General features: G+C 45.8%; 2 protein-coding genes across 2 annotated transcripts in view; both read right to left on the reverse strand.

Annotated features, from left to right (window-relative positions):
• Positions 1–7,078, reverse strand: part of LOC144152445 (uncharacterized) — a 34,695-nt gene extending 27,617 nt beyond the window's left edge. The window contains exons 1-2 of the mRNA XM_077683713.1: positions 6,763–7,078; positions 5,192–5,329 (exon numbers count right to left, since the gene is read on the reverse strand). Coding sequence (XP_077539839.1) covers positions 5,192–5,329; positions 6,763–6,943 — 319 coding nt within the window. The 5' untranslated portion in view covers positions 6,944–7,078. The remainder of the gene's footprint in view (positions 1–5,191; positions 5,330–6,762) is intronic.
• A 2,548-nt stretch (positions 7,079–9,626) lies between these two features.
• Positions 9,627–16,816, reverse strand: part of LOC144152446 (uncharacterized) — a 44,809-nt gene continuing 37,619 nt past the window's right edge. The window contains exons 10-11 of the mRNA XM_077683714.1: positions 12,928–13,146; positions 9,627–11,612 (exon numbers count right to left, since the gene is read on the reverse strand). Of these exons, the coding sequence (XP_077539840.1) occupies positions 11,408–11,612; positions 12,928–13,146 (424 nt within the window). The 3' untranslated portion in view covers positions 9,627–11,407. The remainder of the gene's footprint in view (positions 11,613–12,927; positions 13,147–16,816) is intronic.

Here is a 16,816-nt window from a genome sequence, read left to right on the forward strand (position 1 = left end):
TGTTAAACTAGCTGGCGGTCGGGGCACCGGTTCACCACGAAGGCAGTTTTAACAGGTACGCTCAAAACACTTTCCTAACTCTTCAAGGAACTTAATATTTGCAATAATGGTGCAATTAATAAAATCAGAGTCTCTAATGAGTTTCCCCACCAAATATTAACCTTGTTCGTAACTACAGCCTTGGCCTGCGGAATAGCAGGCACAACCTATCCGGCAAAAATACGATTTACTTCCTTTTTTCTTAGTTTTAAAACAGTCTATTTTTATTTTCCACTTACATAATTGCACACTATTCTTCGCGTTTTTGTGGCCCTTTGTTTAAATTTGCGGTCACTGGAACGTTTCAATCCAAGCCAATGATGAAACTAAGGCGAGCGCGATGTATAATGGCGTCCACAACGACACAGACGGCACCTTGAAAAACAGCGCAAAAACACACGGACGTAGAGAGGTTACACAAGCACGAGCGCTGAAGGTGCGTAAACGACCGTCTTCGTGAGCATGCAAATAACATGCGCACAGGAACTGGTAGCAATCTGGCCTTACACTGCAAGAAGTGCGAAGATTGCTACCCCAAGCTCAACGAAACCCGCATCTTAAAACGGTATCGTGATGCCCGATCCCGCGAAATCTTTGAGGCTTCAGTCATAGCCACTAAGGGGGAGGATTGCGTGAGTTCGCCATCCGTGGCACTGTTTGAGCGCGAGATTGCTTATCTGGCCGGATAAAAGGAAATTTGTGTGTGTTTTATCAACTTTTACTCCCGACTCCGCTTTTAAGCTGTTTATTTATCTCGTTTGTACTGGCGTATGATTGCTTTCTTTCCTCTATTTATTGCCAACTTTAATAAAATTTCACCAGTTGTTCGTAAAACAGCGCTCGTGCTTGTGTAACCTCTCTACGTCCGTGTGTTTTTGCGCTGTTTTTCAAGGTGTCATGCATACCCAACTAGCCCAAAGTCAAGCCTTATTGCGACACAGACGGCCTTGAAGTGAGCCGCATAGACGCTAGCGCCAGATTCCTCTCTAGTGTATATTGTAAGAAACTCTATGCCCCCGATGGCCGCGTTAGCTGCTGTCGTCTCCGCTTCCGGCTTAGCGCACGCGCTCTCCACAACTGGTTCGCGCCTGACCACGTGACTCACGACGTGCATGCGAGCTTGGCCTGAATGAGAGCAAGGCAAGACCATCTCCTCTGAGCGTTGCGCGAGAGCCGTCGTCGGCAAGCGGCGTCTGAGAACCCCGCGGAAATCGCCCGGCGAGAGGTTTGGCTCGGAAAACGCCTGAAGCGGGACCACAAACGTAGACGAAGAAATGCTTTGCACGAATAACATAATAAACGCAGCTGAATCCAAGGTTAAACCAAGTGAAACTTGGTAGGTAGGTAGGTAGGTAGGTAGGTAGGTAGGTAGGTAGGTAGGTAGGTAGACTTAACCAGGCTAAGCCAATCCTTCACTTTTCATATCCAGTGTTTGCTGAGCTAAGCCGCAGCCATTTTTTCATTTGCGAGAAATGCGCAGTTTCTTTTGAACAGAACAATCAGCTCGAGTGGGACACTGTTTTGGCGCGCGAAGGACATCGCGTTGTTAACTACCTTACGAGTTACTGGTCTGAGCTTCTGTAGCCGTTAGTTAACGTGTTTTGAAGATTAAAAAGAGCCAGAAGACAACAGAAGAGACGCAAAATAGCCAGTTTACCGTGAGCTAACCTTTCATTTATTGCTTTTATTTTTTCAGTTAAAAATCACTGCTGCCTATGTTAGTACTGGAGAGATGTGATCACGGGGATATTACAACCGTTACATGTACATGGAGGACTATTACGGTTTCCCATAGCCTGCCGTATGTGACAGAAACTGTGTGGCAGGATGGTTCACTAAAGGCATGCTCAAGATAACCGAAAGTGGACTTCAAGAAGGTGAAAGGTGTGGTGGGAACAGAGGAGAGGGGGCTGAGAGTTCCCTGTCAGCATTTGATACAAACCCTGGTATTCTGAATCGTTCCTACACTCGGGCTTCCAGTAAAGAAGATCATTGAAATCAATTTCCCCATGAATAAGCACTGCGGAATCCTCCCATCAGCCGAGTGGAGAGGAGGCACTCAGAATACAGCCCAAAGCCTCGTCGGTGCTGTTGTTGCTAAACCTAGCACTTCAATAGCGCATGCCCTCGCAAGAACTGCCTGTCAAGTTAACAAAACGCTATTTATTAAGCCGAAATACTTCTGTTTTAATGTAACCGGACCTTGAATGACCTCGGCGTCGACGCGAATAGTACAAAAACGCACGTGGCCAAAGGAAGGCCAGAAGCGACCCAAAACATGCCAGCAGTGAAAGAGATGATTAATCACTACCAAAGTGAAATAAAGGGCTACGGATTAATATAATGATTACTAAGGTGAGATTTGGGTGGATTAATATTAGTAAAGGTTAAGGCGAACGAGGATTAAATAAGATGAATTAAGGGGGAATGAGATGACAAGATGGAACAATTATTTAATGGTAATTGATACTAAGGTGGCACTACAATGGACTAAGATGGAATAAGGGGAATTAATATAGATTGAGGTGTATTAACGTGGGGTTAGGGTGAAATAAAGTGAATAACATGAAATTAGGTGGACGTGAGTGGCCGTCAATGTAGCACTGAGATGGCGAAATAGCGTAACATCTGTGCCGGCGTGTTGACGTGCATATCTGTAACATATATACGTGCATGTAACCAAGAAAAAGAACACGAAGCTTCCGTGGACCTATCGTGGATGTATCGTGGATGTATCTTGGATGTACCTTGGATGTATCTTGCAGCTGTCGCGGCGCCTGCGCCGGCATAGGCGTGCGGAGCGTGCAGATAACGTTGGGAGCATTGAACGGTATGCACTCAAGAAGAGTTTGTGTAGAAAGCGAACTCAGCAAACCGCTTCTTTTATCGCTACTGCCCGGTTTTTGAAAAACAACCCGCGCAGGTTCGGGTCGTCCATATCTCCTCTAGACTCATCTTCCTGTTCGATCCTATTTGGAAGCGAAATCACCAACGAACCAGTTTTTTGCTCGAACGTTTTTAACACCTATTTCCAGTCTCTATTTTCACTCGGCAGAAATGGTTATCCCCCGTTTCCTCACACTAGCTAAGGGCTCTCGATAATTGACATTGACGTCACAGCTGAATGAAGGTGTTTATACCTTGTTTTAAACTTCGATAGCAAGAAATCTGCCGGAGCTTATGGTAATCTGAACCTCTTTTCTAATCCGTCGCTCTCAATCGACGTTTAGGTATCTCACAATATTATTTCGTAAATCAGTTAGTTCTGGAATTGTACCATCGTCTTGGAAATCAGGCAAAGTTCTTACGTTTTGTAAGTATGGTCATAAACAGAGCATAGGTAATTACAGACCTATTTCACAAACCTTCTATATTGCAAACTGGTAGAACATATATATACACGCACATAATGAATTGCCTAGAAAGTAATAAGATTCTGACTAACATGCAACATGATTTCATACGTGCTTTCAGTACACTAACCCCATTAGCCGCGTTTTTGCGTGATATACGCGATAGTTTAGACACGGGCGCCTAGGTTGATGCCATATTAATATACTTCTCTAAAGCATTTGACACTGTACATCATCCCAAACTGATTCTAAAACTAAATTCTATTGTTAAAACCCCGTAACTGGTTAGTTGGATATCTAGGTTTCTCACGCAACACTCACAATTCGAGTCATTTAACAATTTATTCTCGTCCATAGACACAGTCTCATCAGGGGTTCTCCAGGGGTCAATGCTGGTTCCTTTCCTTTTCCTTCTCTACATTAACGGCTTGCCTCTTCACAGTAAATGCAAATTTTCGTTTTTACGTGGATAATTCTGTATTATATTATAAGATTTTCTCGTTTTCAAGATAATTTAGATTTACAACAATAACTTTCGCATTTTTGCTCGTGGTCGGAAAATGGCAAATGAAAACTAACTTTCTTAAAATCGCCACAATGAGATTTACAAGCAGCACATCTCCCTTAGTTTTCTGCTACACCTTTAACGCACATTCACTTGATAGAGTCAGTGAATGCAAACATTTACTTTCACGCTTAATTTTTCTTGGTCAAGACATATCAACTGCATTACGAATAAGACTAGAAAGAATTGGCTACCTTACCCGCACGTTGGCTAAATCTGCTAGGGAACGAAGCTGATTACATAAAGGTCATTAATACGCCCCATGCTCAAATATGCACCGCCCGTTTGGAGCCCGTATATGCTATGCGAAGTAAATCAGATTGGATCTGTTCAAAAGAAAGCTGGTTGTTTTATCTGCACTGTGATTCTGAACTTTCGCGCAACACCGAAGTTTTTTTCCTGGGGCTAACACTTCTAGCTCCGCGTCGCAATTCCAAATTACTGAAGTTTTTCTTATAGTGTTATCAACTCGTACTGTCGCCTTTATCATTGTCTAACCTTTTCTGAGCCATCCACCACGCGTAGTTGTCAGCCCTCAACGTTACCCCGCATTTCGCCCGCACAAACATTTTCTAGTACAGTTTGTTTCCCAATACAACAAAGGCATGTAATGCACTCCTCGGCTCAACCCGTTTTCTCCCTTTTGGCGAATTTGTGACTGATATTGAGCGTCTTTGAATATTCCTTGTATAACACCGTGAATTCACCTTGTTTCTTCTGCACACATTGCATCTGACCCATGCACTCCTACAACAGCTGCCTCTGTCAGAAGTATGCTCACACAAACAAACAAACAAACAAACAAACAAACAAACAAACAAACAAACAAACAAACAAACAAACAAACAAACAAACAAACAAACAAACAAACAAACAAACAAACAAACAAACAAACAAACAAACAAACAAACAAACAAACAAACAAACAAACAAACAAACAAACAAACAAACAAACAAACAAACAAACAAACAAACAAACAAACAAACAAACAAACAAACAAACAAACAAACAAACAAACAAACAAACAAACAAACAAACAAACAAACAAACAAACAAACAAACAAATAAATTTATACTTAAATAGGTAGCCCTCACAATAGTGCAGTCGGAACCGCCTGGTCGGTGGCGGTTGTGAATAAGTACAACCAGACTCTCGCTATTAAAGCGCGTATAGAGACTTGAGTGTCCCGAGAAATTCGTAAAAGGCTTCGAGTATGAGAAGATGGTGCTCACCTTCACATTTTTTGGAAGTGGCGTCGTAGGCGTAGCCCGAGCCGCAAGTCGGAATGGGTTTGCAGAGGACTGATATCGGTGCGGTTCCACACCAGTCTTGGACGCACCCGTGGACGCCATGCCGGCAATTGGCCATGTCTGCGGTATAACACAGCCATCCTTCCCGTTGTCAACGCAGTCACACAAGCAAATACATCAATGTTCAGAAGCATTCCCGATGCTCACTCCCAATCTATAGAAAGAAAATGAGTGCGGCGAATTTCCTCCGACTTGGCTCACTCAATGTCTGGCGTCAAGAATAATTTTGAAGGGTTGCGCATAATAGTTATTTCTAAGTTCGAGACCGACGACGATGCACTTATAGGCCGACGCAGAGCATCTCTATTGCTGGTGGCCCTTTGTGCATGGTCTAGAAGCTCGTGAAAATAGTTGCAATATGGGTTTAGCTCATCACATCGTGGTTACAGTTTGTACTAGGGGAATTTTTGAGTCATAATGATATAAAACACGATTTGTACAGCATCGAAAATTTTATCGTCACCAGCCTTCAAATGTCAAAAGAAGATTCCATTGAAGTTGCATTGCTACTCTGGCTGCTGTGACTTTAAACATGAGCGTGCGCATGTGCAGGTGGCAAAGCTCTAATCGCAGACGATGTGAAGGCATTTCGACAACTGAACACTGTTGAAGACACGTATAAACGCCTCTTGTGTGCACGTTATCAGAATCAAAGAAGCACGTTATCAGAATCAAAGAAAGAATCAAAGAAGTATTTTCCTTTTGCTGTCGTCATAGTGCCGGTATAATACACATACAGTACCATGCCCTCCGCGGACATTCATTTAGTGTGCTGGTCTGCCACTTCTTTCAGCGTGTTCTTCTCGCCAAATTACTCAGAGGGGCACGCTGATTATAATATTCAATTCCACTTGATAAATAATTTGTTGCTTGGTCACCCTTTTCTCTGATAGCTAAAAGAGGTTATCCAATGCACCATCATTATCATAATAACATCATCCTCATCATAATCATCATCCCCATCATCATCAGCCTGTCTACTCCCACTGCAGGGCAAATGCCTCTCCCATAAATCTACAGTTTGCCAGTCCTGTGCTAACTGCGACCGATTTATTCCCGGAAACGTATCGATCACATCTGTCCAATGCAGCATACACCGCTACAATAAGTATTTTTTTATTAGCGACATCTCGGTAACTATAGACTGCCGAGTATAAAAAGGCAAAAAAGTAGTTGCAAATTGCTCTGAATGAAGCTAGAATTCTAGACGTTAGAGTGAAGCTAGAATTTCACAAGAAAAACAAAGCAAAATCTAGCACACGCTGTTTTGAACACAAAGAAGTTAAGAACTTCGGTTTCAGGAAAATTTTGAAAATGTAAAGCTCACTCAGCATTTGGGAAAATATCAAAACTATAGACCGGAACTTCAAATACACAAATCCACACCGACATGCACTCAATAGCGGCGTACAAATACCGAATTCCAAAAGTAAGACACAATACGAACTTCAAATTTACCGCCAACGCAATTGATTAAATTGCCCAGACCGTACCGCCAATATCCCAGTTACCACCGGACCAAGGGCAGTACCACCGCCTGGAACCACATTCCACGTATTCCACGTCTGTGCATTCGCTCGTTCCGGGGCACCGAACGTCGTAGGTCACCGCATTGCTTCGGGAGGCAGTTGCTGCCACTACTGCGGCTGCGACAAGAAGATGGTAGGGCGCCATGCCGTCGTATCCCAAAGGCTAACTTCACTAATGCATGCTGAACCATAAATAGCTCGACTACGGCCTTATGTACGCTGGCACAGTGCCGCCGCGCAAGCGTTGTCACGTGGGCGCTTATCTGGGTCTGCGACTGCTGACTGCTCTTGCTTCGTGCCGATGTCGCCCTGCGCAGCAGGCACGCCTTATCCTTGCAGTCGAGAAGGCAACGTCGTGCGCCGGCTGAAGTCAGCAGTGCACCTCTCCGTCTGTTCCCCGTTCATGGTTTCGTTTCAAGTGGCGTGCGAAGCACGCTACGCTTGCGTTTGTCAGCGCGGAATGTCTTTTAGGAGCATAGTTCTGTCTGAACTTCGTTTCGTGCACAAACCATACATACGCCACAACATTCACGAGCTTTATTTTCGCGTTTTACATTTCGTCTGTCCGTCACCCGTGTGCTGCCGATAAGCACTTTCCCGCCTTTTACAGCGGCAATGGTGAAGCAGGAAGAAGCGAGGCGACAGGGTGGCCAAGATAACTTCTTCCATTCTCCCCCTGCCCTCAACATCTTGTAACTAGGTAACCACTACTAAAAACAAGCTGGCGAAGCTTGCACGAAGTCGCACAAGGCTTGAACCATAGCGAAGCTGCGGGATTTGTTTCCACGTGATATCCAACCTTAGGCCGATATCTCTGACTTCGTGCGCGGGCAAACTAATGGAACTTATGGTGGGAGACAGGCTGACATCTCACATGGAGGAACCGGCAGACGGACGAAAAGGATTCCCGGACACCATGTATGGGTTCCACCCCAATTTGTCCGCTCAGGACATGCTCTTACAAGTTTTAGAAGAGGTCATCGACAACCTAAGCACCTCAGAAACAAGCGCCATCCTCGCGTTGGACGTCAAAGGGGCTTTTGACAACATGTCACACGCGACCATACTTGAAACCCTGAACTACCCAATGCGGAGAGAAAGCCTATAATTACATCCGGGACTTCCTTTCGCATCGCACGGCAACGGTGGGTCTTGGCACATTACGGATCGACAAATTCGACGTCACCGCTAAGGGCACTCCGCAGGGCTCGGTTATCTCGCCATTACTAGATTATTTCCGTTCAATGGGAGCAATAAACGGACCTTACAATGAAACGAAATCGCAGCACTAAAAAAATTGAATACAAAAAAACACTCCTGTTTTTTTTTTCTCCGAACCCGTTTGAACCCGTTTGCACCGGTTCGAACCGGTTCGAACCGGAACGAAATGGTGCTCCGGAACCGAACCGGAACTGAACCCGAGAGGCTTGAACGCGAACCCGAACCGAACCCGAAAAAATTCCGGTTCAACAACCTGCCGCCAACGCCACCATCTCTAGGTTGGGTTGGTTCCCGGGGTTTTCCCTAAACTTCTAAAATCAGGAGACGGTTGGAGGCTTATCACAGTGTTTCTACATGTACCTTCCAACATGCATACGGACACGCAAACACTACACACTGCCACTGTACACCTATAGTTCATTCCCGTTTTGTAACGAGCGACATGCACATCACCGTCGCGTCGCTTACAAAAATCGCTGTATGTGGTTACCGCTATAGGCGGCCAATTTTTCTCTTATACCACATAGTCGGGGCTGGCCTGTGCGATGCTCAATGCAAAATGCAGTGAAATCTCCACGGTTTCTATAGACCCCCGATGTTTGGTCGGCAAACCAGCCAGCTTGGATTTTTACAGGCTCGGTTGGTAGAGCGACTGACCGAACTGCAGAGTTTACCGACAAAAGGGCCGGCGAGACATTTATCCCAGTCATGTAGCAGTTGGAAAAATCGACATGTGAGGCTATGCCGATAAGCAAGTTGGGAGCTTTTGAAAACAAGAAGTTCCAAGTGGCGTTTCACGTCTTGTTTATTCATTAACATACTGCTACACTTTCCAAAATATTACGCGCTCCCACAAGGAGGAACACTTCGTGCATCCGCAAAACAAACAGTTGTGCATGTTTGCTTAAGCCTGAAATTTGAACTACTCACAAGTTCACGTCACTCGTGTTGACCATTCTAAGCAATATACCAAGAATGACTTAAGCAAACGAGCGTCGCCGTGGCCTGGTACGGCCCCCGGTATATGGTCGGCACTGCTAAACGTGTGCAGAACCAGTTCTATGCTACCTGCAAATGCACGGTCGCCCCAGACGTATACCGGATATAGTACCGAGACCAGTTTTCTGATACACAATAGTGGCTTACGAACATTCTTAACAAAAACCAAACGAACAAACGAACATTTTTAAATAAAACCAAAATCGTTGCGTTTGCTTGTTTGATTGCTGAACTGAAACATTTATTGCATTAGGAACAATACCACACACTCATAAAAACGTAAGAACATAGCAATATACAACATAGGCCAATGAACATGCTGATATTCAAATTCCAGCGGCTTCGCCAATAGGCAACTCCGAGAACAGCGTGGTGCAGTAGGATCTATAGAGATAAATACGTATGACGTCACTTGTCTACAAGTATATACATCCACACGAAGCTATTTTACATATAGCACTCGTCCCAACAACAAACAAAATGAACCCAGCATTCTCGCATGCCGTAGTGTATTCCGTGTGCTCACATCAACTGCAACAACTGCAAGTGAGCTGCAACACCCACCAGGCGGAGACCGTTTGAGCTTTGCGATTTCCGACAACATGCGATGTATATTTTTATAAACCTTGATTTTACCGAAGTACACGCCATCAAGACACTACAAAACATAACGGGCACCCCGCACATGTACGGGAATCATAGTTACAAAGTGAAAGGGGCACAACGAACAGCGTTTGTAGGGACGCAATGTCGTGGAAGACGCTCTTAGGTAACACTTAGCAATGCTGAGAAACTTCTTGAAGTTCTTAAAGTCAACTTGCTATCGGAAAAATTTTGTGCTTGGTTAGGGATTTTGAGAGGTTGTAAGAATACCTCGCTATCAGCCTGGTTCGACACTGGTCTTAAACCTATTTTCTTTGTTTTTTCACTAACTGCAATGAAACTTGGCTCCCTGGTGTAGTTTGGTGTGCTGATCTCAAATCTGCACCTATTTTGTTTTTGTGCCAAGTAGTTTCTAGTATAATTAACATTAATTAGGGATTTTTTGCGTAAACAGTAGAAAAAAGCCTAACTAACTGAATGTTGCATTCTGCACCCTAAAAGGGACTAGAAAGCTCAAGGAACAGAATGGTAGGAGTACTTTTTTGATCAGGCCAGCAGTAGTGATATTATGGCAGTTTAAAATTTGTCGTTCAAAACTTCGCTACCATGAGATACCATGTCGTCCAGAACTTGGCTACCCTAAAGCATGCACGCGCGTTGCACGTGACCTTGTTCTTAGAATTTCACGTTAACGCCACATTAATACAGCCACAAATTCTGCGCTGTATTTTTCCCCATGGGGTGGAAAAGGAAAAAAACAAAATTAGGACAAAACACGGCAGGCGTACTGACAACAGAGCTTCAGTCGTCACGGTTTTTCAGAGTTATGCAAGAAACAAAAATGAGTACAGTCGTTGACCGTCTTACCTGAAGCAACGCTCTACCCACTTATCGCCTCTTCCTGCCTTGGCGCAAGGTAATTTAGTCACAACTGCTGCACTTCTCTGAAGTTTAAGGGTGCACATAGTTCCGCCACATTCGTTTCAACAGTTTTTCAGCAAAATATTTGAGGTATTCTATGCTGCAGTGGAACCTGATGTTTCGAAGAAGCGTGTGGACAATACGTGAATGTGAGGACAGTTCCAGTGTGGCTTGGAGAAAAAAAATAATGTGTCTTGAAAGCGCGTGCAAGTCATGAGAAACAAAATCCAGGACACAAGGGGTGTGAAGGATGTTCCTTGAAAGCACGTGCAAGTCACCAGAAACAAAATCTAGGACACAGGGGGTGTGAAGGATGACCGAAAGGCGGAATTCAAATAAAAATAGCCCTGTGTGGAGTTTTTTGGTTGATGTTATATTTCAAGAAAAGAAAGAGCCAGAGAAAGTCCGTGGCCAACTTGTCATGTACACAATGTCTACTGGGGCTTGGGCTGCCGTCGTGAGTTGGATTAAGATGAATTTACTGCGTAACATTAAAGGGTTTCCACATTCTTGTTACTACAACACTTACAAAAAGCTCAGGCGACATCACAAACTCGTAGAAAAACGTAAGAACATAGCAGTATACAACACAGGCCAACAAACATGGCTGATACTCGAATTCCAGCGACGTCGCCAACAGGCAAGGCCGGGCCAAACGTAGACATTGGTAGATGCATTCCCAACAGTAGCATTGCATCTCCAATGCCTCTGTATTAAGAGCGAATGCGACGCCGCGTCGGCTCATCATATTCCCTTCTGAACGCGCTGACTTTTGTATTTTCTATCAGTGCTGTATACGACACTGTAACAAGGAAAACACCATGTCACATGTCGCCGCTGTGACGCACATTGAATTGAAAGGGGCTTAGAAGTTCTTCCCGCTGACGAAGATGAAGATCTTCGAAACCGTAGTGCCGCTGCAGCGGCCGTGGTGGGAGACGGTGGTCCTCAGTTCGAGTTCAACATCTTGAGGGCCCTGAAGAGGCTTCACGAGGGATACGATGGCCTCATTGGAGCTGGTGCGCTCCAGGAGAAAGTGGTCCCGGGTCGCCAACTCCACGTCGCTGTCACTGCGCATTTTCATGAGACGGGCGTCATAAGAGCAAACTTGTAAGCATGAATGTATACGCAGGTTGCTCATGATATTCCGTTATTGGCGCAGCCGAACCGTCAGGGAGTTTTTTTATTTGTTCACGACGCAAACACATGCTCACAACAAGGCGATGCTGGAAACACATCAAAGTGCTGCTGGCTAACCAGGTACGTCCACTTGCTTCACCCACGCGTCCCACAGCCGACAGCGATACCGCACTGCGCATGTTTCGATGTGGCGCTCCAGAAGCTAAGTGACGAAATGAACGTCAAAAGAAACAAGCAAAACCATCGTGAACCTAATGAGCGTGCTTAGGTGCGATGACGGCTTGTATAGACGACGCAAACTACCTCTGGTAGCACCTTTCGCGGTTTGAACTTCACTGCACGTCAATTGTACAAAACCTAATACGCTTCACTATTTGCCGGAAACCTTAGCAGCCGCGGCATACTTGCTTCGTAGAGGTGGAATTCATGTTCGTGGAGCTTTTCAAGCCGTCGGCTCTGGGAGCCGGTTTGCTTGCAACCCAAAATTATTATTTATAAGCGGAGCACAATAAGCGTAGGGTTCAGTGAAGTTTTCCTATGCGCAGGTAAAAATGCCTTGCGGCGAAGCCAACCTTTTCGCGAATTCTCAGCAGGAAACGGTTGCAACTTTTGTTTTATCAGAGCCGTCTAAAGAAATTAATGGAATCGGCCGCTAAGACGACTCCATAATTATGCTGACTTTTGTTTACTTGCTATAATTAATTTACAGCGATGTTGTAAACTTTACAGAATTAGCCTCTGCGTCCAGCACATAGACACCTGCGGTAGGAGTGTTCTTGCAGAAAGCGACTGCCGCTCCTGTTTTATCTATAGTTTCCCAACAAAAATTATTTGACACCTAGCCTTTTGTTAGGAGACTGTCATTGCGCTGAGTTTCATTCTTATTGCCCTAATCACTTAGATCGAATTCACGCCTTTTGTTCAAAATTCGGTCTAACCTCAGTGACGCGTGTTTAACAGCTTCGCTGACAATTCACCTTCGCAGGGTGAGACAGCTCACGATTTATCGTCTGAAATGCTTTTTTCACAAAACGTAAATCAGCCAAATGTCGGCTATGCGTATACCTAACACTTAGGTTACAGTGTTCTAAGCCTTAATTGATGTCGCACCTAAACCATGTGCTCGGCAATTGATCAAATGCCCCCATCACGCTCTCTGTTCGCCAGATGTCTTCAGCTTTCTAATAGTATACGATTCCGAGTTTCGGCTTTTCCCGAAATATTTATAACAATTGTTAAGCCAACCTGGAAGACGTGGTGGCGTCTACGAGCTCCAGGTCGAAGTCTATGCTGGAGTAACCGGACCGAGGTCCCCGCAAATGAAAGAAGCTCTGCTGCCCGGATGGCGGGAGCTTCAGGTTGTGAGTCAGCGCCACGTGACTGTAGGTCACGGAGAGTGGGTGCTCTCGGCAAGCAACGGTGTCCACGCAGCAGTCTCGGTTCACATTCACGCGCCTGCAGCGCCTGTAAGAACCACAAACCCATGTCATGCAGAAATGCAGAAAGCATGCATAAGATCAGTTCGAATATACTGAGCAATATTCGTCGTATACTCTAGACTGTGCCACTGAGATGGTGTGGTGCGCACAATGCACTGTCCCTAGCTCTGACAGGCAGGTGATTCAGAGGGCCCAGTTATGCAGAGCCGGAGAGAGGGAGAGAGAACCCTTTAATGTGGGCTGTAGGGGTCAGCTCTGCTAGCGGCAATGCTTGCTACGCCAGATGGGGATGATTACGATACAGTGGGGTGAATGGGAGAGATTGGGAAACCAACAATTAGAGAGAAAACAAAGGTTAAATTAAAACTGACAGGTAATGAAATGCAAGAGATAAAACTCGAAATAAAGTTGAGTTGAGCGAATGGGGCTGAGGTGGGCACAGAGCGCCTAACAACAAAACGGAGAAAAAACGTACATGACGACGCAAATGCACAAATACTCAAATACGCAAATACGCAAATACACAAATACGACGCAAATACTCAAATGCGCAAATGCGCAAATCGTGCGCAAATGCGCACGATTCGAGTATTACCAAATTTTCTCAAGTCTAGAATCGCGGAAAAAACGCAGCAAAAGTTTTGTCCCTAAAGGTGAATGATTGTTGTTGAGCAGGGTCCAAGAAAGTGACACGACAGCTGAAGCCTTGCTCCACGTCGTTCACGAGACAGGCACCTAGCCGTCTGTTTCTCGCGCAGCAGCAAATCGCGGGCAGATAAACAAGTGCTTGTTAGTCTCGCGCACGGCGCACGTGGGGAAGAGTGGTGAATCCTAAGGTATCTTAAATGTGAAGCTTCGGGTGTGATACAGTAGCCCCTCAGACGCTGACGATGTAGTACGCCTTCAGACGCTTTGGTTGGGTGGGGTGGAAAACGGAATTTGCAGAGAGGGTCATTGCCATGCAGATGTAGATATCCGCTGCGAGGCTCCTGCCACTTAAACATTTGCTCACTCCATCCAGTTCGATAGATAAGGGCACAACCACCCTCGCGAGAGAAAGGAAGCTGTGTCGTGTTATGTAGAGAGTTTTCCAGCACTGGCGGCTGCATCAGATGTACTATTTTCTTTTATTCCCGAATGATTACCAGTACTTAATTAAAGGTGACCAAATATCCCAAGCTAGCAGTTTCAAGTTCCTCGGCGTCACATTTACTAGCAACCTTACGTGGTCAACGCACATAGATACCATTTGCGCTTCAGCACGACGTAAACTCGGTCTTTTGAGGCACAAAATTAAGAATTCACCGTCCCATGTAAAAGTGCTTGCTTTTAATACACTTGTAAGGCTCTTTCTAGAATACGCAGCTGTTGTTTGGTATCCTCACACTAAAAAGGACATCAATAAACTCGAGCGAATTCAGTGACTTGCTGTACGTTTCTTTTACAACCGTTACCGTCTTAATGATTCCCTAACCAATTTAATGAAAATAAACAACATTATGACACTGCAAGCTCGCCGTAAATTAGCTATAGGCTTAAGTTTCTAAACGGACTTTGGAACCGCAAATTTCTACTTGATTCTTCATTGTACTTGCAGCCATTTTTATCCAGGCCAACCAGGAACTATCACCCTCTAATATTCACTCCGATTTTTGCTCGAACAAACAACTTCAAACACTCTTTTTACCCTCCTACTATAAGTGACTGGAATGCGCTGCGTCCCGAAATGTTTACGTCAAGAAATGTACGTTCCTTTATGGAACGGTTACAAGATTAGTTCTTTTACTAGCTTAGTATAGTGATCCCTCACCGCAACCCCCACCTTTTTCTTTTTTTTCTCGGACCTGTTAAATCATATTTGGATCTTTTGGTGTTTTGTTTTCTCTCACCTTTGCATTTTTGTGCAATGCACTTCTGTATGTTTACCCTTGATGTCTATTTTTACTGTCAGCGTAACAATTTGTGTACACCCCCACTCCTGCTTGGGCCGCATATGGCCTGCAGTATTGAATAAAAATAAATAAATGATCAGGCAGCCATTGAAGCGCGACGTGATGGCCCGCGCGCAATACCGCTCTGTAGATTTCGCTGATTTCGCACACAAGCTGACTTCGGTGGTTGGGCAGCCTTTTCAGAGCTTCCAAAGCACCAAGATCGCCCATCGCGGGGCATTATTTGAGTCAACGAAATGAAGGGCAGCCCTCACAGCCGCTAGCTCAGTAGCGGTGGGGAATGTTTTGTGGATCAGTTTTTTCCTGATTGTGCACTGGACTGACGGAATCCACACGCCAATGGCGGATGATTCTGCGGTCACTGCGCCGTCCGTATAAACGTGCATGGGGTCTGCGTACGCGGTTATTATATCTTCAAGAGTTAAAAGCTTCAGTGCAGGTGTGGGCATGGACTACTTTTTTGCTTATTCCGGGAGTTTTCGTTATTATATTCCATGGTGCGAGTATCCACGGCGGCATTGCTGGCTTGACAGGTCGGTGAAAATTTGGTGGAAGCAAGTCTCTTACATGCGATGTGGTAATGGCTGCAGGATGATGCGCATGACACCGAGTAACATGGCGTAAAGACGTTTGAAGGGGCTCTTGATGTTGAAGCACCGAGGCAGGGAGGCACCGACCTTCCCTCAAAGTTCCACTTGCCGACGTCCATTTCGGAAGATCCAGGCACACGCGTATAGAGCTCTCGTCAGCACTGAATCTATGACCTTCAAATTTGTAAAAGACAGTTGATGTAGGGCCAGCAGGCTGTAGCGTAGACGGCCGAGAGACAGTGGCGTTCACATGAACCCGGATGGGGGCAACCAGGCTGCACAAGATGCAGCATGGAGCGCCCTGTTAGTACCACTCCCTTGGGCGACCACGCTTCACGCACGTCCCCTTACCCTCGCCTTATTCTATCACGTCCGGACGCCCATCCAAGAACAAGAACCGGCGGAAGAGGCGGCGATAGCTCTCGTCTTTTCTCTGACCCCCCACCACTGGCAACAATCATTGGAGATAGCAAAATCACTCGCCAAAATTTATCCGCTGGATGCATATCCGCAACGGCGCTGAAAATTCTGCGCAGAAACCCACCGTAATACACAGTACAGCTGATATGGACCCCTGCACATTCTGGGCTCGAGGGAAACGAGGCGGCCCATGCCCTAGCCCGAGGAGTTACCTACCGGGCTGGGCCGAGCCTGTATTCCTTCTGCGGAGCCCGATCCACGCGGGGCAGTCTGATCTGTTTTCATGATATGACCACCATCTATCCTCGGGCGGAGAAATCACTCACGTTAGAACAATGCCACGTCTGGAGTTAACCAGACGGGCGTCTTCCCCAATCCGGCCACCATACCCCATATCCCACAGCATTTACCCCACTTTACCCAACCTCGACCTGCCCTATAGGGCACGTCAAGGTTGGGTATGGGCACCACATATATATATGGGGTGCCCATATATGGGCGTCCCATATATGGGTATGGGCACCCCATGTATATATGGGGTGCCCTTGCCAACCTGGCTCACATCATGTAAGCATGCGCCCAGAACCATTTCCCCGAAGTACCCTCTGAAGACAAGTAGGAGACCTCGCTTCGGAGACTCGACCCGGACTTACTGGTCCGCCTGGTCAAGAGGGCGGATGCGGTCGCCGAAAGGCACCGGCCTACGGCCACCACGGTACCACCAACCTAAGTC

The sequence above is a fragment of the Haemaphysalis longicornis genome, unplaced genomic scaffold (genome assembly GCF_048455015.1).
Source record: "Haemaphysalis longicornis isolate Haplotype H1 unplaced genomic scaffold, Haemaphysalis longicornis Haplotype H1 scaffold_9, whole genome shotgun sequence".
Lineage (NCBI taxonomy): Eukaryota > Metazoa > Arthropoda > Arachnida > Ixodida > Ixodidae > Haemaphysalis > Haemaphysalis longicornis.